Genomic DNA, 21,421 nt, shown 5'->3' with positions numbered 1-21,421 from the left:
ATGAGATACAGTTTTTCTGGTTTGAAATATTTTTTTTCCCCCAAAAAATAAATGTCACCTGTTTACTTGATATTTGAAGGTGTCTGTTAAATATGTACAATATCTGATGAACAAATTAGTGCGGGAGTCTGTGACAACTTCCTGGCATATTAATTAACGTGCTCAGACAATTCTGGTGGCTTCTGCAAAACTTTTCTAAATTGATTTGTGTGTGTGTGTGTGTGTGTGTGTGTGTGTGTGTGTGTGTGTGTGTGTGTGTGTGTGTGTGTGTGTGTGTGTGAGCGTGTATTTATCACTTTGTGGGAACCAAATGTCCCCATAAGGATAGTAAAACCCAAAATGTTTGACCTTGTGGGGACATTTTGTTGGTCCCCATGAGGAAAACAGCTTATAAATCATACTAAATTATGTTTTTTGAAAATGTAAAAATGCAGAAAGTTTTCTGTGATGGTTAGGGGATAGAATATAAAGTTTGTACAGTATAAAAACCATTATGTCTATGGAAAGTCCCCATAAAACATGGAAACACAACATGTGTGTGTGTGTGTTCAGATAAATCTGATACTGACTAGATAGAAATAACAACAAATTCACTTTCTAAGGATTTAATGTCAAGGTTAATTGCGCAAAAATGTTTCCTAATTCTGAATTCCACAGATTTCTAGAAATATTACTTTTTGCTTTTTGTATCATACGCTTCAAACAAGCTTTCAACCACACGAATTGAAATAGTATACGCAAAACCTTTTTTCCCTTCAGTTTTTACTCTTTTTACTGCTGCTTTACAAATGGCATCATTAACTTGATATACATTAAACATTTAAATACAAATACAAAACTTCATTTATAGATGGATCTCTAAAATAAAAAAGACAATGTATGGAAGAAAACAATGTTAACATTTATATAATTCATTCTATACAATATATGATAAACAAGATTCTTCTGTTGAGCAACCACATACATACAACACTGGCAAAAATGGCATCAGTGATATTGTGAAACACTGGTGAGTTTCTATATGAGTTTCTAGAAAATAAATGCATTGATTGCACCAGGAAAACATGATAAATTTGTTTAACACTATTTTTGTAACATAGAACCACTGTTCTTTTTTCTTCTTCTTTGTGTGTGTGTGTGTGTGTGTGTGTGTGTGTGTGTGTGTGTGTGTGTGTGTGTGTGTGTGTGTGTTTACATGTTTAAACAGAAATAAATGTGGAAAATAAATTAATTCACAGATTTTAATGACAAAGCCACTTTGGTCAGCTTTGATTGTAAACAGACCAAATTGACGTTAAGTACACTTATTAGTGAACATCAGATTACAAATAAATACAACATGCAAATTTGCTGCAGATATTCCATTTGGAAAGTTGGCAAGTTGGAAGTTGTTGTTTTTTTCTTTCACAAAATGTAACACACTTTCCAAAACACAATTACCTTACATAGAGTAACATTGCACATTATAATAAATAATATTTTTTTCAAAGATTACAAAGAAAAGATGGTAGACAGTTCATTTATTCAGACTATAAATGCATAAATAAGAAGACAAAAATATATAAATAAACATCTACAACAAATAAGCATCTTCCATGTCTGTCCATGGCAAATAAATACATATGTACAATATCAAAATGACTCTGTGCTTAAACCGAGTTCTGCTGTTGATAATGGTTTACCCAGTCAGTAACAGAGATATATGGCTATAATCTGTGTGTTCTTCATCTTCCTCCTCTTCATGCATCTCCTCTGAGAGGACTACGGAAGAATATAGTTGCTGTTGCATTAGTGTAAAACACAACAGCATTGAGGCACAGAGTTTTACTTCATGAAAAGTTTGTAAAGGGTTTTGCGTCTTTCTCCCAAAGAATCTCTAATGATGTGTTGCAATTCACACAGTTGGTAGGATCACAGTTTAAAGTTGAAGAGAATGGGATTGAGTTGCAGTGGTTTACGCATGAAAGCAAATATATAAAGCATGCTCACTTTTGATTTTCAACAAATTTTGCTCTCTAGGGAACGGTGCCTTATTAGCTCTGACTTTCATTAGCAGAGATCATTTCTTGTTTTTTTTTTTTACAACATAAAATACAAACAGGCAAAGAGACATTGCATAATCCCTTCTTATAAACATTTCACTAAGCTTTTTGGAAAATTATTTGTCAATGCCGCACACAAACTTGGCTTGAGAAAGATGGTCCTACTTAGCATTAGCAGATGTTATAAATAATCATTTAACCATATAAAAAAAAAAAATCACTAAACATAAAATCACAAAAAGGAAAACTTTTTCCACATGAGATTTGTTATGCCATGCATTATACCATTGCAGCACTTTAAAGAACTTTAAAAAGAAAAAAGTGGACATTATAGTTAAGAAATATTTGAAGAAAGTGAAAGAAGTGGTGTTTTATGTACTGTTTTGATTAGGAATAGTTTAATATAAAAAATGCTAAATATTGTGTGATAAATAACACAATTTTAACATATGTTGACATGCGCAAGATGGACATAACAAACCTTAAGTTGAAAAAATTATGGCGTGTCCCTTTATTACACAAAGACAAGAACTACTACTATAAGAAGGCTGAAATGGCATTAAATCTGTATTGTGCAGTGTCAGAAATGTGTTGGATTTGCAATATTTGCCCTATGCAATACATTTTTAGGGGCATTTTATACCTTAATTTATACCCACCATATAAAAACACATAGTGTGCTGTTTATTTATGTCCAATACTTTACCGATTTTTCGGCCAGGCAGATTAATTGACGGATATTTGGCAATTTTGTGATTATCAGTACAATATAGTTATATATATATTATATTGGCAAATATGTTGACATGCACAAAACTGACATAACAAACCTAGTGGAGTGTCCCTTTATTACACAAAGAAGATAAGAACTACTACTATAAAAAGGTTGCGATGTTATATTGAATATTGCGCAGTGTCAGAAATTAACTGGATTTCCAATATTTAACTCATGGAATTGATTTCCATTTTATGCCTTAATGAGGGCATTTTTTTTTCTAACCATATATATATATATGTATATATATATATAAAAAAAAAAAACAGAGCATGCTGATTATGTATGTCAAATAATTCAGTTAATTTACATTTAAGAAATAATCGTAGACAGATATATCGGCATGGCCAATGAATTTGCCGATATTTGTCCATTTTGCGATTATTGGCACATTTATACCTTAATGAGGGCATTTTTTTTAACCATATTAAATATTATTTTATATTTTAATTTCATATAAAAAAGAAAGTTAATTTACATATAAGAAATAGTCATAGACCGATATATCGGCCATACCGATAAATATGCGTATATGCAATATGACATTTGGCCATTTTGTGATTATTGGCTCCGGCCGATAACTGTGTTCACTTGGACAATTAACAGAAGTATTAACTTTCCCTTGTTCCAGTTCCAAAATCTACCAAAGTATTATGTATAGTGGTATTTATATCGGCCATCCTGCACGTTAAATATCGATAATGGTATCGGCCATTGAAAAACCACATTAGAAATCTATCTATATTAGATAACATAAAAAATTCACTACAGGAGAATTGTTTCGCCCACACATTTCAAACATTTTTGTCACTTTTGGTGGCATTTTTGCCCTGAAATCTGGTTAATTTCTGAACCTGGTTCAGCAGCAACATAAAGGCACCAGGCTCACCTTTCTATGTCCATAGCATGCATGCTCAGCCATATCACACAATGAGACAGAGCATTCAAGGGTCAGTCATAGGCAGAGACAAGAACATGATTCACAAACAGAGCACACTAAGTGAGTTTATGTCCCTATGTGCTTTCCACATGACTCGCCAACACCATCAGTCTAGACATTTCTGTCTCTGATGCATAGACAGTGTAAACAATGAGCCACTGTCTCGCATTTCGAATTGAAATCCTTCCAGGCTTGATATCAAAGATTTTAGTTTTTTTTGTTTCTTTTTTAAGACGTATCTATAAACTATAGTTCTGGACACAGCTAATGCATCAGAATGTCTTCTTGGACAGAATGTCTTTGTGGAGGAAGCCATCACAAGGGCACATAGATCCTCTCCAACAGTCTTTGTGTTCCCGGTGGTGCCTTGTGGGAGCAATGGTAGGGGGTGTGGCTTTGGTTGGGCAAGATAGAGGGATACTTCTCTGCAGGGAATGGGGATGGGGGTGCACATTTTGCGGGCTGGTTTAGCATCCTTTACTTACAGTTGCAGGAGCCCAAGTGTTTGACTTCCAGGACAAGACCCAAAGAGCAGGCGGCCTGCCACATGGCGCACTCACTAGGGTAAGTGACATTGTCGCTGGCGCAGACGCTGTTGCCTGGACGACTCTCGGGACAGGTGTCCTCACACATCGAACAGCGCCCCCGTCCTTTCTGCTTGTCCCAAAGACACTTTCGTCCCTCTCGGCAGTTGATGTCCTCACATGATCTGGCATCTGAGGAGAAGAAAGTGGATTGGAGATCCAGTGTTTCAGACTGATCCCATAGAAAAATTGCGAATTTTTGGTTTGCTTAAATCGGTCCATACTTTCCGACTTTATGAACCAGTGGTGGAAGCTCATGCCCATTGCACCTTCTTGCGACACAATGCTCAAGTGGAAAACATGATCCGATATTATACAAATGAAAAAAATCAATGGATGTGTTTGCCGTGAAAGGCATGGTTTGTCTGATTATCGTAAAATATTTGAGTAATAAATCTCAATTAACCCTAAACCTAAACCTAGCTCCTAACCCTAACTGAGAATTTTATATTTTTTTTACTGCAAATGTAGAATCACACTAGCAGGATATCAAAAGGGATGTGATATCAAAGGCACAGCACAGGCAATTTTCGTGGCATGAACCTTCACCGCATGGTGGAACATCAAAATTTGGCACGTTGGGTCCAAATACAGGTGGGAATAAAATGAGAAAAAACTCTTCTGTGCTCATGTTGCCTGTTAAGACCGCTAGATTTGCGACAGTGTATGATCACTCATTCATAACTTTTGAAAGTTACAACACAAAATGTACATTTATTTCAAGAAAATTATGTAGCTGAGTGTGGCTTTTAAACAGAGAGAAATCATATATGATTAAAAGATTCTCAAGGCACCATTTGGGGTTCCTCAGATGCCACACTGGAGAAACCTCCTGGAGAACCTCAAGGTGCAACTGAAATCTTACATTTTCTTTTATGTACTTAATAATTAAACTGTATATATATATATATATATATATATATATATATATATATTTCATATTTAATGTTCCTCAAAACCAGCCTGATCTTATGAAAATGATGCAGCTGTGGTGAAATTTTTTGCAAAATGATATTATATACAAGTTATGCGGCAGTTCCGAGGTAAAATGTCCATTGTAGCACTAAATAGCCATGTTTCCACTATTGGGTGAAATGAGGTTTTTCTAGTGCAGGGGAACCTATGGCTCGCGAGCCACAAGTGGCTCTTTGTTAAAAATAGCCGGGTGTCTCACCATTCACCGACACACGATTGTTTAAAACATTCTAGAGATAATTTTCCAACAGAAAGAGTGAGTACGATTGCAAAGCTTGAAGTCAATGACACTGTTTTGATTTCCTTTCTTACAAATTTGAGATCATGGACAGAGTGCTGGGACATAGCCCCGCTGTTAGTGGAGAGACCACTCGAGACACCATAGCAGTTACAGTCGGTGAGTTGTCAATGCTAACTTATCTTGCTAGCTAGCTAATGTTTACAAATGATATAAACTTGATATTCTAGATAACTAAATAACATGATACCTCAACTTGAGCTTCCTTCTTGCTTATGAATGTATGGAGTGTGTAACATTGGCACCAGTGTGGTGTATTAAATACGGGTTTTAGGTCAACGATGCGGGGCTACTGGCCCGATGGTGGGAATACAGATCGATTTTAGTCCTGCGTCTCAAGGTCCGAGGCTATTGGCCCGGGCTGGCCAGTTGATAGCCCTGGCTTGCACTGGCCCAATAGTGGAAAAGCGGCTAATGAAAGTAGATTTTTTTCTCCAAACAGAATAGTTTAAGGTTAATGCTTTATCAAGTTTTAAATCAACAAAACTGAGTTCCCTCCCTAAACCTTAAACTAAAGTGTCATAAAAAGCTAATGTGAGATGAAAAATGCAATTGGAAGTGCTTTTATGACACTTTTGGCTCATGTGTCGACTCGCATGCTCTTCAGTACTCGTGCCCCGGTCTTTTGCATCAAAAGTGCAAAGCTCAGATTAACTACTGGGCAAATTTGTACAAGCTTGTATACACTGCCTGGCCAAAAAAAGTTGCATACTCTAATATTTAGAAGGACCGCCTTTGGCTTTGATAATGTGGCATTGTTTCGACAACCTTATGTAATGTCACAACATTTATTTCTGTCCAGAGTTGCATTCATTTTTGGCTGAGATCTTGTATTGATGACGGGAGAGTCAAACCACTCCATAAAGTCTTCTCCAGCACATCCCAAAGACTTTCAAGGGGTTAAGGTCAGGAATCTGTGGTGGCCAATTCATGTGTGAAAATGATTCCTCATGAACATTGAACCACTCTTTCTCAATCTGAGCCTGATGAATCGTTTCAGCATTGTCGTCCTGGAATATCCCTTTCCCGCCAGAGAAGAAAAAAATCAATTGATGGGATTACCATTTAGGGAGTGGTGGTGGCGTGGTGGGCTAAAGCACTAAACTGTTAATCAGAAGGTTGTCGGTTCGATTCCCACAGCCACCACTATTGTGTCCTTGAGCAAGGCACTTAACTCCATGGCACTTGCCCCGGGGGGATTGTCCCTGTAATAAGAGCTCTGTAAGTCGCTTTGGATAAAAGCGGCTGCCAAATGCATCAATGTAAAATGTAAAATTTAAATGTACCTGGTGATTCATGAACCAAATGAATCCCAGATCAGGAATGGGAAAAGGTCATGTGGTCTGATCTATATTTACCCTATTCCAAAGCAATGGGTGCATCAGGGTAAGAAGGAAAGCACATGAAGCGATGCACCCGTCATGCATAGTGCCCACTGCCTCCAGAGGCTTGTACAGTGGGCACTATGCATGACGGGTGCATCGCTTCATGTGCTTTCCTTCTTACCCTGATGCACCCATTGCTTTGGAATAGGGTAAATATAGACTCATCAGACCACATGACCTTTTTCCATTCCTCCACAGTCCAATCTTTATGCTTTATGATTGAAGTCATTTTTTTCCAACTAGCCTCACCAAGTGGGTTTCTTGTGGCCACACAGCTGTTTAGTCCCAATCAAAAGATCTCGTTGCATTGTGCATGTGGAAATGCTCATACTTACACCATTTTTTTCCCCTTTTCTCCCAATTTGAAATGACCAATGTGCTCTAAGTCCTCATGGTGGCATAGTGACTCGCCTAAATCTGGGTGGTGGAGTTCGGGTCTCAGATGCGGAGGCAACTAAGATTTGTCCTCCATCACCTGGATTGAGGCGAGTCACTACGCCACCACGATGACTTAGAGTGCATTGGGACTCTTATCACGTGGCTTGTTGAACGTGTTACTGCGGAGACCTAGATCATGTGGAGGCTTCACCATGGTGCCCCACCGAGAGCGAGAACCACATTATAGCGACCACGAGAAGGTTAACCCAAAATTACTCTACCTACCCTAACAAACAGGCCAATTGGTGGGTCACTCAGCACGCCCTGGATTCTATCTTGCGACTCCAGGTGTGGTAGTCAACATCTTTTACTAGCTGAGCTAGCCTCTTACGTTCACTATTAAACATAGCCGTGAGATTTTTTACATTATGACTTCAAGCATTTTAATGACCTCCAATCACGATCATTCAAGATTTTATTCTTACAATTCACAATTCACAATTTGTCACGAAGCTGACGGTTCACCACTATCCTTCCAGGTTCTAATAAGGTGTTGAACAGTTCTTAACACAATTCCAGTGATTTCAGCAATCTCCTTAATTGTTTTTGTTTTTTTTTTGCTTGATGCAGGCCAATAATTTGACCCTTCTGAAACACAGTAACATCTTTTCCATGGGATACGTCTTCCTACATGGTTGTTTAAGAAATGAAAAGCTGCACACTGCATCAGTTAGGGTTAAAATATTTTTTGCCAGCTGACACATATTAATCACTGCAATAATGACCCAGTCATAGGTTCTTAAGTATCTGCTTATTAAAAATCCAAATGGCAACTTTTTTTTAGTCAGGCAGTGTATGGACGTAGTTGGTTATGTAATGTAAAGGGTAAAATGTATCACCTAACAAGTTATGCACTATAGTAAAAGTGTTTTGATGTCATAAGATAGCATTGTGTGAGGAACAGGTCGAAAAGTGTTTATGAATGAATAATATGCCATTTTACTCCTGATTTTTGTAAAAGTTGTAGCGCCTCTAGTGTTCATTTCACCAGGAAACTGCCGCAATATGTACAATGAGCCACATAAAAATCCTTTTGCAAAAATGTAGGTATAGTAACATGATTCTTTGAGACTAAATTGCTCGAAACCATTTAAAAGGGTTAGTGAAGGAACCGCTGACAGTCCTTTGAGATCTTGTGGGAACTAAGAGTAAGATTCTCAGAGAACTGAAAGGGTGCCTGGAGGATCTCCAGAGGGTTCCACCCGGTGACATCTGAGAAAACCATATGGTGTCTCAAGAATTGTTTAATGTTTAATCATATATGATTTCACTGTATGTAAAACCACTTCCTCAAGCCACACTATATTATTACTCAGATATATTATTGTCTTGAAATCAATTTTAATTTTAGTCATATTTCACTCTTTGTACTAAATGCGGTTTGAGGAGGTATGAAATAACACCAAAAACCAGCAACAGCCAGAGCTAACCATGTGAAACATAAATGTGTTATTGCAACAGAAAACAGAGTAATGAGAACCACGTGTTTAAGAGGCTATTGTGCAAGCACAAAATTCAGTTTGATACTCACCTATGCATTTCCCTTCATAAGCTACTCCAATGGATCGCCCCAAGATACATGTGGCTCTTCTGAGATGGCAGGTGCTAGCGTACACAGTGCCGTCATTGCCACACAAGTATTGTTCTGGTGAAGTCACTTCAGGGCAAAGCCGGTTACAGGTCACGCAGTAGGCATTGTTGTTCTGGTCCAGTACACACGTTGAGCTTCCAGGACAATTCACACCATAGCACGACTCTGTATAAATATCACAACCAGTCAAAGTTAGCAGCTTCTTTGGTGAAAGACCTTCTACCTATACTACACTATAAGCCATTATATGATTTGGTCAATTTATACAAAGTCATCATTCAATTCCACTACCAATTGTGAATGACATTTGCAGTTTTTTGTGTAAAGGAATGTTCCGGGTTCAATACAAGTTAATTACCACAAGAACAAATATATATTTTCCCTTGTTTAGTAATAAAACATTTAGAAAAAAATAAGAAAAATCTGGGTTCCAGTGAGGCACTTAAAATGGAAGTGAATGGGGCCAATCCATTAACGATAAAATAATCACAGTTTCAAAACAATAGCCACATGACGTAAACATTATTCATGTTAACACGATTTTAGTGGCAGAGCAAGGTGGATTACATTTTGAAGAATGTTTTTCAAATATAATTTTTTTTTCCATTGAAATTACATGGAATTATAACCAGAAATGTGTATCAAGAAAGTAAATTATGAAATTATAATTATAACATTTTATTTCACGTTGACTTTCAACTTTAAAGGTTTGGATGATTGTACTTTTGCATTTTCCCTGGTACTGCGCTGTCAGGTCAGGATATCTCTTGCACTTGGCTCTAAGCAGGGCACATTCATTCCGGTAAGTTTTCCCATCTGAGCCACACACAGGCCCTTTAAATGTGACATTGGAGCAGTCTGGGGCGCACACACAGCGGGGTTTATTCTGCTTGTTCATTTTGCACCGCTTTCCAGGTCCGCAGTCCACCATATCACAAGTCTCTGTGGAATCAAGAAAATGAACTGATTAAATGAATTGACATATCAATTCTGTATGTATAAACCTGTTTCTTGTTTTATAATTACTTACACAAGTCAGACTAAAAAATCTAATAATTTATATATTTTATATATTTAATAATTTATATATTTTAATACATAAGCAGGAGGCACTGCATGTTAAAGCGATAGTTCACCCTCAAATGAAAATGATGTCATAATTTACTCACCCCAGTGTGGTTCCAAATCCATATGACCCATATGATGTTTGGCAGAATGACAGCCTCAGTCACCATTCATTGTATGGAAAAGATACAATGAAAGTGCATGCCGTCTGATATTAACATGCTGCCAATCTGCTTTTGTGTTCCACAAAAAAATAGAAAGTCATACAGGTTTGGAACAACATGAGTGTGAGTAAATGATGACCATTTTTTGGAAGAACTATCACTTTAAAATCTACATTCCATGGACATATCTGGTTAATATTTTATTTCTCCATTCCTCTGGAGTGTTTTTTAATCTAATCAAATTTAAACTCTTTTTTCATAGAGTTAGTGTTGTACCTTTTCTCTTTAAAGTATTATTTCCCCTTCTGGAAATCTTCATAGACTAACCAGATATTCTCCCTTCTAATTCAAGTCAAGAACTAGCAGTAGCCCAAAATGATGAACACTTTAGTTTTTTTTGTTCTAGTACCTTTACAAGGTATACAGTTCGGTGCACCGCCATTGAAGATCAGCCACTTGAAGAGTGTGTTATTTGGCACGTCCTCTTCGGTCCACGCCGTGCCAAGCCGACCACTTCTACAGCAGTCCTCCCGACTCATCCCAGACATATACAGAACCTGGCATCTTCCGTTCTTGCCCTGCTCAAGCCAGCAGTTGCCAGCTAGAAAGAGTCACCCTGTTACCACCTAATGCATACAGAATACTACACTGCTCATTTATCACCGGTCATCTAATTGAGTGTCCCTAATTAGAGCCAATAAATGCCAAGCACCTTTCTGGCTATAAATTAAGTATTGATTATTGGTTTTGGCTGATCAAAGTACAAGAGCAAACAAACACTGTGGACTTTAGAGGAACTTTCTAAAATAATTTCTGCCATCTGAATCTACTAAATCTCTTAAGACTGTATTGTGCAAGGCTTTTTGTGCATTGCAACGAAACATGCTCAACCATTTAGCCCTAATGCCATTACTAACACAATAAATGAAAACAATACTACACATAATGCACAAAGTGTTCCCAATATTAACTAAATATTTTAAATTAGTTAACATGTCAAGATCAAGTTTTTAAAGACAGAAAGACGCCCTGGTAGCTATAGATTCCCTTGCAAGGACAAATTAATGTAAAGTTTTTGAAAACAAAAAACGTATCACTTATAATCCGCTTTTACGCACCAGGTTGCCAGCGCGCAACAACACCATTCAAGTCCATATAAATGCATGAAGCGCTTTAACACTGCAGAATCGTCCTCATTCAGACTTTTCAGACTGTAAAGATTGCACACACAGCGTAAATCTCACTTTACCTTGTACTTTATGCTGTTCCATCAAGTGCGCAAACCATATGAGAAGCGCAACGACGCCCTGGCGGAGCCGCGGCAACTGTAGCATCCTCATTGAAAAGTGGAGACGCGTGCTGAGACGGACAGATCTTCGCCCGATGCTTTACACCCAGTGACTGTCATACACGCGGATTCCGTCTCGCTTTTTAAATCTATAAAGGTTCTTCAGTCGGATGGTTGTGGTGGGCGGTCTTCATAGATCATAGGGGGGTGGGGAAAGTATTGTAATAGTTTGCCCACCGAAATTTATCAGCTGACATCGTCTTGAAACTTTCTCCGCTCAAGAGCAACATTGCGATATGTGGGTATGTTTGGGCGGTTTGAGAGTCTGGTTGCATTTAATGTGATGAAAGGCGCGTTTGATTATCACCGCATAACACAGATCTATAATATAATGCTAGTTGTTTCAACGTGAGCCAAACTTTGAACTTGAACGTGAGGAAACAGGAACAACTTCAACAACAATCACTTCTGATACAAAATAATATATTAATACACTGTAAAAATACAAATACAAAAATTAACCCTGTTGTTTAAAAAAAAAAAAAAACTGGCAGCAGCTGTGGTTGCCAGAATAATTATGTAACAAATACAGTAAAAATGCAAACAACTTTACAGAACAACTTCTGTAATTTACATTACCACACTGGCATTGTAAAACAAACAAACAAACAAACAAAACAACTATTCTATTAAATTTACAGTAAAAAAAAAAAAAAAAAAAAAAAAAAAAAAAAACTTTAACTTGATATTAACTTTCTGATATTGTAAAAATCTGCTTTTTACTTAATAAGGTATTAAGGTACCGCAAAGACTATGGAAGAGCACGTGATGATATGAAGTTCACCTACAGTGGCTCCTCCATGAGCAGTGAGTGATAAACATGTAGAGACAGAGCTCAGTCACTCACACAAACACTAAACACCATCAGGGTAACACATGTGAGATTCAAATAATGCAGTAAACATTAACTAAACTACACTAAATATAAAACAGAACACCCCGATGTACGTAAATGATATTAAAAATAAACATAACTATTTCCATAAAATATTGTGAAATATGATGGGTCACGCAGGGAATTGTAGGAACGCATGATTATTGTTTGTTACTGTAATTTTAACAATTATTTACTGTACATGTACTCTCTTGATAAAAATAATGTACATTTTTACCATTAATTATACAGGAAAATTATACTTTTACATCTAAAAAATTAATTTTCACAACATTTTTGTTGTAAAAACTACTTTAATATATATATATATATATATATATATATATATATATATATATATATATATATATATATAAATTGACTGTATATTTTAAAGTTAATAATCGTTAATCAATTAACTTTTTATTTCTGTAGCATTTTTACAGTCTTTTACAATTAAAATTACTGGCATTGTTTACAGTGTATATGTGATTGAAATGTATACAAGACGGCCTAATAATACTATATATCTAAAAGTGAAGTACTATTGATTTAAGCTACTTCTACTACTGTATCTACCATTTTTTAAATGAGTCTTTATCAAGATATAATTATATGTAAACAGCAAACCAGACAAGAAGATTAAATCCAAAACACGCAATAGCATTAGTAGGCTAGTGTGCAACTGGAATGAACATGAACTTTGACTCCTCGGCTCTGAATCGATCCAGACATCCAGTTCAGTTCAGACGAGAAGCCTTAGTCTTTTAAAGCGGCACATTACAGTGTATTTTGGACCAACAATAAGTCAAGGATATGGTTATTCTAATAATAGTTGAGACAGTTGTTTGGTCCTCCTGGGGTCAAACCTTTAAATATAGCACAACAAACCTACCTTCAAAGGAAGTTATCGGGAAGGGTGTTGCTTTACACCCTGTCTGCACTGATAGCGAAATCATCTTGACGCACATATCCACAGTTTTCCTGAACAACCACTGGGTGACGCCATTACGATTCTGATTTCCGCTAAACTGTTTTCTGGTTAGGGTCTCCATAAAAAGCCAAGTAAAAGAATACTGCAATGAGAGATCCAGACTGAGACAACAATTTAAAGTGTTTGTTGTAGTAAACATTTGTTCCGACTCAACTTGCGATTGGCTGTATGACAACCATATGGTTGGTTATAACTCAAAGTAGTTAATGGTGTTAATGTAACTATTGTTGGGCAGTCGCTTCATGTCATACCCACTTTGGGTATGACATGGAGCTACATAATTTGTTTTACAAATTGTGGCCGTGTCCACACTAATACATTTTCGTTTGAAAATGCATTGTTTCCTAAGTTTTGGCCTTCTGTTCACACTGAGATGCTCTCCCAAGTGGATTTTGAAAATGCCATCTTCTCATTGTAGTGTGTACAGGGAAACAAAGACATATAAAAACCTATGACGTATTTATTGTCATGTGATGCAGTCATGTGAGCCATTCAACCCAAAGCAATCAATATGGTGGCCCACGTTTTAGCAGCGTTGTTGTGCCTGCTATCCACTTTGATAGCATCTCAGGATGCATCCACATTTATCCGGATATATTTGAAAAGGCATACTACATGTAGCCTTAATATGCTAAAAACTTAATCTGCTAAAAACATACGCAGATGAGAATGAAAACAATGTAGAAGACATGAAAACAGGCTTCCGTTATGAATCGTGCAACAGTCCAGCATAGTACGATGAGAGCGTTCAAGTTTGTTGTGCCATATGCTTGCCGTGTGTAGATAGAATAACAAGACACACTGGTCTTCCATGAAAGCACAATCATATGGGACTATTTGATGGTGGCACATAGTTTGTCAAATGCTGATTTTGAATGGCATACTCGAACTCAGCCAAAGTCTCATGTGGAAATCAATGCTTTTCTGTCCCCCTACCGGATAATAGGGAGAAATGGACTAGGCCTACTCTGAGAGATGGGACACGGGACATACGTTGCACAGCTGTGTTCTGTCGTTAGAGATGTTACTGGATTGATGGAATACCACACAGAATTGTCTTACTAAACGAAAACAGCCATCGGCTGCTTAATAGTGGCAAAACATGCGTCATGATCTTTTTTCTTTCTTGTAGGCCTATATCGCTAACTTAAAAAATTCATGAATGTGATTTACAGGGGTCTCTAAATATTTCAATTATAAAAAGCTGTATAGTATTTGATATGCAATAGTATTTGATTGATTTAATTTAATCGGCAAATAACTCCCTGTGGTCGGTGAATGGCTCGTTTTGACATTTCCATGATGTGAATTTAGAGACATCTGCTGGTGAATGTTGGAAATGCAGGCAGATGACAGCAATGGGTTACAAATCGCAACGTTTCAAAATAAAATCTTAAAAAATAATTTATAAAGGAATAAAAGATAATATTAAGCTGTTAAATTGTTGTTTAAAGTTCGGGAAAAGCGTGATGTGCCTGTTTCCTGTCATGAGTCAGCTGACCTGAAGCAAAACCAATTGGATTGCGGCTCCCAGGAAGACAAACCGAAGTCACGCTGCAACTGTATCAAGTCTACATGTGGTCAAAGATAAGATACATACATGAATACCGAGGTAAGTCTACTTTTACATTGCACTTATATTTTCTGATTACTGACCCGCAGAGCGAAAAGTGAAAGTTAATATTGTAAAAGAAAATAGGCTATCACTCACGTCATTTTATTGGGATTGAGCGAATCGTTTGGGTGCTTTGGATAACAGTTTTCAGCTGGAAACTGCACACATTAATCTGCTATATTTACACTTTTGTCTTAACCAGGTGTCGGTTCTTTACTTTGCAAAAAGTGCCGAATTAACGGGGCTTAAATCGGAGAATATAACTATTCCGTCAAATACAACCTCTCTACAACTGTGGCAGGACTTGGAGAAAAGACACCCAAGGTACATATTTTTATTGCAACAATATGTTTGTTGGACTTCCACAGTAATGATGTCACGCCCCATTATTTTCTTAAAGAGCAGAAAATATTAAAAAACATGACCGTGCAAAAAGAAAAAAAAAAAAAAGACATCACTTATGCTGCCTTTGGTTGGGCACGTAGATCATGTACAGTCACATACATATAGCCTACAGTATATGAAAATATCTATTATTCAAAGTTTAATAACATTTCAAACTATTTGACTGAACAATAACACATTATTTGATATGAATTGTGAAAAGCCTTGCATTTTCTTTTAATATTCAGCAAAGTGTCTTGAAATTTTATCTTTTGTATTTTTTTATTTTAATACAGTATATAATACAATCTGAACAGCAATCAAAGTCACATTTTATCACAATCAGTAACTTTAGCGCCGTGTTTCATTTCCCTGTCCATACTACTCTTTCACTGCTTACTATTTTAGTATGGGACCCGAGCTGCATCTAGAGACAAGATTATCAGAGACTTTGGGCTAGGCTTTTTTGACCTGGGCCCATGAGCAACCACCTAGATCTCCCTAGCAACCACATAGCAATTTGTTAACAACCATTCAGAACACCTTAGCAACAGTATGGCATCCACCACCAACACCTTAGCATCGTGGCAGTTAGTTTTGCATGGGCAAGCATTATTCATAGTTGCATCAGAAGATGTAAAGTCTGGTAAAGTTGTTTCTTCTGTTTGCCAGACTCTCTGTGTTACGGGATCAAGTGGTGCTGGCAGTGCGTCAGGAGTACGTGCCTCTTGGTAAACAGCCCTTGACCCTCAGACAGGGGGACGAGGTGGCAGTTATACCACCCCTTAGTGGAGGGTAGAGGAATTATTGAGGTGGGCATCAAGCCTGAACTGTTTGTCTGTATTTGTCTGCCTGTATCTATATCTAATGTAATTTTTGTACAGGTATGGCTGCAAATGGAGGTCAAGATATAATTACACTAACAACTGACAAGCTTTCTGCTGATGCTGTTTCTGAATCTGTAAAGTGTGCCTCCTGTGGAGCTATTTCTCTGTTTATTGGTAAGTCCTTCCTTTACACTGTATTTAGTAGGGATGTGGGAAAACCGAATTTTGATTAGTTCTCAAACAATTCTGAATCAAAGCACAAAAATTCATAAATGGAATTGTAATAAATTATCAGTGAATTTATACTGTTACTATACTATTTATAATTTTTTTGCATTAAGATAGTAATCTAGCTAGTGCAATTGTAATTAAAAAGGGTAAATTAATTCATAAAAAATGTATTACCCATTTTAAGTTATCCAAAGAATTGTGCGGAGCCCCTTAGAGGACAGGGTGGGAATGTTTTCTGAAATAGTTGTGTGTGTGCCCTCACAATATTTTTAGTTCCCTCGCAATAGTTAGCGTTCCCTTGCAATAGTTTGCGATCCCTCGCAATAGTCGTAATAGTTTGCGTTCCCTCGCAATAGTCTGCGTTCCATCGCAATAGTTTGCGTTCCCTCGCAATAGTCGCAATAGTTTGCGTTCCCTCGCAATAGTCGCAATAGTTTGCGTTCCCTCGCAATAGTCGCAATAGTTTGCGTTCCCTCGCAATAGTCGCAATAGTTGCGTTGTAGTTACCATGACTGTTGTAGGCTAACCATGTTTTTGTTTTTGTTGTTTTTTTTTTTGGCACAAACCATGCTTTTACTATAGCAATAGTTTGCGTTCAACAAACAAAATTAAATCATAAAAGAACAACAGTGATGTTGTCCTTTTATGAATAAAGTCATGTTAACATTTTTTAAATGGCGTTTATAGGCAAAGACTGAATGGAAAATGTCTATATTTTGTAAGTAAATTTTTTGAGAATGACCCATTTGCAATTTCAGTCAGTTGTACTTGTAATAAGTGGTATTTTATAAAAATAAATAAACAGAATGAATAAAATGTTTATTTAAAACAAATAAAGAATTAGTGATGCCAAGCATAGTCCTTGTAAACTTAAAAATAAAAAATTCTTGAAAAGTCCTTGAATTTAACTAAGAAGCGTCTATACAAACCCAGATAGATGGATTATCGTAGTTGTCATTATTCTGTATAATTACTATGGTTTTACCATGAATATTAAGGTGAAAATGTGTTTACTGTAGTAAACCATGGTAAATTTATTGCGAGAGAACGCGAAACTATTGTGAGGGCACACAAAACAATTTCCCACATTCTCCTCTAATGGGCTTCATAGATTTGCATACTTCTGCTGTTGCTGAAAAATGGAGATGCATCGAGAATCTTTTTGGAATCTGTTTCTGAATCAAAATCAGATCAAAAAGCCATTTCTTGCCTATAGATTCCCAACCCTAACATTTAGTTTGATCTTTGCTACTATTACTGTTCTGTCACAAATACCTATTCATTTAATAGCTTATCTCTTTAAGGGACTACCAGAGATAATTTTGAGGGCAAGAATGTAACACGGCTTGAATATGAAGCGTACATTCCAATGGCAGAATCAGAACTGAAGAAAATCTGCAGTGACATCAGGACAAAATGGCCAAGTGTCAGGCATATCAGCATACAACACAGACTTGGGTGAGCCTCATAGAATGTTCTGATGATTAGCCTGTCAATAGACTGAATAGCATTATAAGTATATTTTTATGCTCCCCCCCCCCCATGACCGCAGTGTGGTTCCTATAACAGAAGCGAGTGTTATAATCGGGATTTCATCACCACATAGAAGTGATTCTCTGGAGGCGGTTAAGTTCAGTATCGACACGCTCAAAGCTACAGTGCCAATCTGGAAAAAGGTCTGAATACCCATTTTCAAGGTCAAAAGTATGTGGATTATTAAGGAATAGATCACTTAAAAATTTAAATTCTCTCATAATTTGCTCACCCTCATGCCATCCCAGATGTGCGTTACTTTCTTTCTTCTGTTGGACACAAACGAAGATTTTTAAAAGAATATTTCATCTCTGTAGTTCCTTTCATTGCAAGTGAATGGTGGCCAACATTTTGATGGTCCAAAAGCACATAAAGGCAGCATGAAAGTAATCCATAAGACTCCAGTGGTTGAATCAATGTCTTCTGAAGCGATATGATAGGTTTGGGTGTGAAACAGATACATTTTTAAGTCCTTTTTTTTTTTTTACTATAAATCCCCACTTTCACATTCTTCTACTTTTGTTTTTGCCAATTCGCATTCTTCGTGCATATTGCGACCTACTGGGCAGGGAGGAGAATTTATAGAAAAATAGGACTTAAATATTGATCTGTTTCTCACCCACATGTATCATATCACTTCTGAAGATATGGATTAAACTGCTGGAGTTGTATGGATTACTTTTATACTGCATTTATGTGCTTTGTGGAGTTTCAAACTTTTGGTACCCATTCACTTGCATTATATGGACCTACAGAGCTGAAATATTCTTCTAAAAACCTTCATCTGTGTTCTGCAGAACTAATAAAGTCAAACACATCAGGGATGGCATGAGGGTGAGTAAATTGGGGTGAACTATCCCTTTAATTTGAAAGGGGTGTCTAGCCATATACTTTTAGTCATACTTAGAGTATTTGTAGTTTCTGTATTGGCCTGTATATATATATTTTTTTTTTAACAAATACATTCAACATTATATACATATTTAATAACTAGATTTTTCTGAGTAACATTGTATGTTGTGCAGTTGCTTGCAACATGTTTGTAATTATTATTATTTATTTATTTTTTCAGGAAATATATGAGTCTGGAGAGCCTTGTTGGAAAGAGAACAAGGAGTGTTTGTGGGCAGATGATGGAAGAGATCCCAGGGAATGTTGAACAGTTAACTGGCAAATGAGTTACAGAAATTCTCATGGTGTAATCTATGCAATACATTAACAGCACTCAAAGCATCAACAAGTATTTTTACTGAACAAAATACAGAGTTCAGTCACAGATTTCTTTGTAACATTCTAATGAAAAATAAAGCTTGTGATCAAACCAGTTCAGTCTGCTCTTCTCTTAAAGAACAGAACGTATTAAAAAGGCACCCGTGTAAAACAGCATGTAAACATTTAAAAATCGAACTCTTAGGGAATGTTCAGACCAAACGCATTTGTTGTGCAAAAAGATCAAATAAAAAAATACACAAAACAACAAAAAGAACAGAACACAGGTGTCTTAAGCCACATTTTTAAAAAGAGAAAGTTCTTTCAAGTTAACATGGCATCTTAAAAATGCAGCACTCCTGAAAACAAAAAAAGTGCTGGTGCATGAGAAAATGCATTAAATGACTTTGTTCCCAAAGTGCCCCAAAACACCTTCATATCACCATCAGAAGCTAAACACTCAATGCATGGGTCTTATATCGACTTATTTGATAACACTTTCTATTAGCATTCATGAACAAGTCACTAACAAAAAATAATGCATTCATAAATCTATAAGAAAGCGAAGTTTGATGAAATTTCAAACTATTTGACTAAATGAGCAAAGTATTTTGCGAACATCTTGTCTGTCTGAGATTGCATATAGAGACAGAAGCAGTTGAGCCTAAATAGGAGAATTGGGGCTGTTTTAAATGCAAAGGTGTCCACACTGAATATTGATTTAGCTTTTTTATGTTTACTGGACTTTGTAGGACATTAAGTGATAAATGAAAACTATTTATGTCATTATTTTTGAAGACATTCACTCTATGCAACATTTTTCGAAAGTGCCTAAAACTTTTGCACAGTACTGCATTATTTATATATATATATATATATATATATATATATATATATATATATATATATATATACTGTACGCTTAATTTTTGGGCGTGGGCTCTATGCAACGCAATACATTTTTTATTTCCTTAGGCCTGTTTAAATCTGAGAAGTTAACTAAAAAAGTGCAGTGCACTTAATTTACATTTCAAATTCAATGGTTAATTTCCCCAGTATCATTTTTGGGTGTTACTTTTCTCAGCGCTGGTCAGAATGGACCACTCACAATCATTTATTATTGCAGGATGACAATTTTTTAAATTTATTTTATAGAAATTGCTGGGACTTCCACCCACAGGTGTGAATCCTTGAAATGATCTTTTTTTATAGTTACTTTCTATTGTACTCTCGTCTCCAATTAGACATAAAACATCCCGAGATTTGAGTGTGGATCAGCGGAGGATTAGTTATTCGGAGCCATCAAGCGTTCCTTTGAGAACTATTGTGTGTCATCGGAAACCATGTATGACAACATTTGCAATTTCAATCTGATCTTCACCCAAAGCTATCGTATGGTTTTAGAATACTAAAATATGACATACGGGTTACTTCAATAGTGCTTGGAGCAAACAGTCCCAGTTATTCATTATTGTTGGAAGAATCAGCTTGAACATTTAGCTACAGTATGTCTCCATTTGTATTCCATGGTTTCTAATGCCCAATGGGCACTAATGAGCCTTAATCCGGCCCTGCATCTAAAATAAATCGTCAAATGTTTTCAAATTAGTTCATCTTTAGCCAGTGACTCGGACCTGACCTCATAGGTACAGTTACTATGTCCTCATATGCCAATATGTGACACAAAAGACTGTCTTTTTGGCTGGACATTATTCACACAAAAGTCCAAAAATGAGTGGAATATTAACTACACTGGAGATGGGTGGAGGTGGTATTGCTATGCAACAGTGCCATTTTTTTACATTTGAAGTTCCTAATACAGTGTAAAGTCAACCAAAGAAGATAACTGTTCAGAATACCAATATACCATGAACTTGTGCTTTCTTGAGCTAACCAGATCAAACAAACCAGTACCTAATTTGCCCTAGTTCATGAAAACCTATTATCTCTTTTTAGCCCTTTATCCTTTATGGCCTTTGATGTGATGAAAAGAAGCAATGAACCAGAGGTTGCCAAAGAAATCTCTGCTGATCTCTTGGTGTCTCACGGAGTGTTTTCCTGCAGTTCCTGAGTTTCTGTTCCATTCTCTGTGTTCTTCATCGGATGATACTTCCTCTTGAAGAAACCCAGCTAAGATTACAATGTTTTG

At 36.6% G+C, this 21,421-nt stretch overlaps 4 protein-coding genes across 4 annotated transcripts in view; 2 read left to right on the top strand and 2 right to left on the bottom strand.

Moving 5' to 3' along the window:
- Positions 1-603: 603 nt before the first annotated feature.
- LOC127636672 (follistatin-A-like) lies at positions 604-11,834 on the bottom strand. Its single transcript, XM_052117333.1, has 5 exons — positions 11,507-11,834; positions 10,667-10,858; positions 9,752-9,970; positions 8,969-9,193; positions 604-4,473 (listed from the first exon to the last, which is right to left on the bottom strand). The coding sequence occupies exons 1-5, from the start codon at positions 11,595-11,597 to the stop codon at positions 4,235-4,237; spliced, it is 966 nt and encodes a 321-aa protein (XP_051973293.1). The 5' UTR covers positions 11,598-11,834; the 3' UTR covers positions 604-4,234.
- Positions 11,835-14,996: 3,162 nt separating this feature from the next.
- On the top strand, positions 14,997-16,282 carry LOC127636682 (molybdopterin synthase sulfur carrier subunit). The gene is made up of 3 exons (XM_052117346.1): positions 14,997-15,085; positions 15,291-15,412; positions 16,145-16,282. Exons 1-3 carry the CDS (start codon positions 15,074-15,076, stop codon positions 16,269-16,271), a joined length of 261 nt encoding a protein of 86 aa, XP_051973306.1. The 5' UTR covers positions 14,997-15,073; the 3' UTR covers positions 16,272-16,282.
- LOC127636680 (molybdopterin synthase catalytic subunit) lies at positions 16,262-21,292 on the top strand. The gene is made up of 5 exons (XM_052117345.1): positions 16,262-16,284; positions 16,357-16,473; positions 17,835-17,988; positions 18,083-18,206; positions 19,136-21,292. The coding sequence occupies exons 2-5, from the start codon at positions 16,359-16,361 to the stop codon at positions 19,220-19,222; spliced, it is 480 nt and encodes a 159-aa protein (XP_051973305.1). The 5' UTR covers positions 16,262-16,284; positions 16,357-16,358; the 3' UTR covers positions 19,223-21,292.
- itga2.2 (integrin, alpha 2 (CD49B, alpha 2 subunit of VLA-2 receptor), tandem duplicate 2) overlaps positions 21,257-21,421 on the bottom strand; it is a 41,588-nt gene continuing 41,423 nt past the window's right edge. The window contains exon 29 of the mRNA XM_052117322.1: positions 21,257-21,402. Coding sequence (XP_051973282.1) covers positions 21,316-21,402 — 87 coding nt within the window. The 3' untranslated portion in view covers positions 21,257-21,315. The remainder of the gene's footprint in view (positions 21,403-21,421) is intronic.

This window comes from Xyrauchen texanus, chromosome 44 (assembly GCF_025860055.1).
Source record: "Xyrauchen texanus isolate HMW12.3.18 chromosome 44, RBS_HiC_50CHRs, whole genome shotgun sequence".
NCBI classification, from domain to species: Eukaryota; Metazoa; Chordata; class Actinopteri; order Cypriniformes; family Catostomidae; genus Xyrauchen; species Xyrauchen texanus.
The sequence above is the reverse complement of the archived record's forward strand: the minus strand, read 5'-3'. Positions and strand labels throughout refer to the sequence as shown.

What these genes read in the sequence shown, in the direction of transcription:
- LOC127636680 (XM_052117345.1), top strand. Translation starts at nt 16,359, where the DNA reads ATGGCTGCAAATGGAGGTCAAGATATAATTACACTAACAACTGACAAG. An exon ending in AGCATACAACACAGACTTGG is followed by an intron (nt 17,989 to 18,082) that starts GTGAGCCTCATA and finishes CCATGACCGCAG; the next exon opens with TGTGGTTCCTATAACAGAAG. An exon ending in CAGTGCCAATCTGGAAAAAG is followed by an intron (nt 18,207 to 19,135) that starts GTCTGAATACCC and finishes TTATTTTTTCAG; the next exon opens with GAAATATATGAGTCTGGAGA.
- LOC127636672 (XM_052117333.1), bottom strand. Translation starts at nt 11,597, where the DNA reads ATGAGGATGCTACAGTTGCCGCGGCTCCGCCAGGGCGTCGTTGCGCTT. An exon ending in GGAACAGCATAAAGTACAAG is followed by an intron (nt 10,859 to 11,506) that starts GTAAAGTGAGAT and finishes GACTCTTTCTAG; the next exon opens with CTGGCAACTGCTGGCTTGAG. An exon ending in GTACCAGGGAAAATGCAAAA is followed by an intron (nt 9,194 to 9,751) that starts GTACAATCATCC and finishes ATATTTATACAG; the next exon opens with AGTCGTGCTATGGTGTGAAT.
- LOC127636682 (XM_052117346.1), top strand. An exon ending in TTGGAGAAAAGACACCCAAG is followed by an intron (nt 15,413 to 16,144) that starts GTACATATTTTT and finishes TCTGTTTGCCAG; the next exon opens with ACTCTCTGTGTTACGGGATC.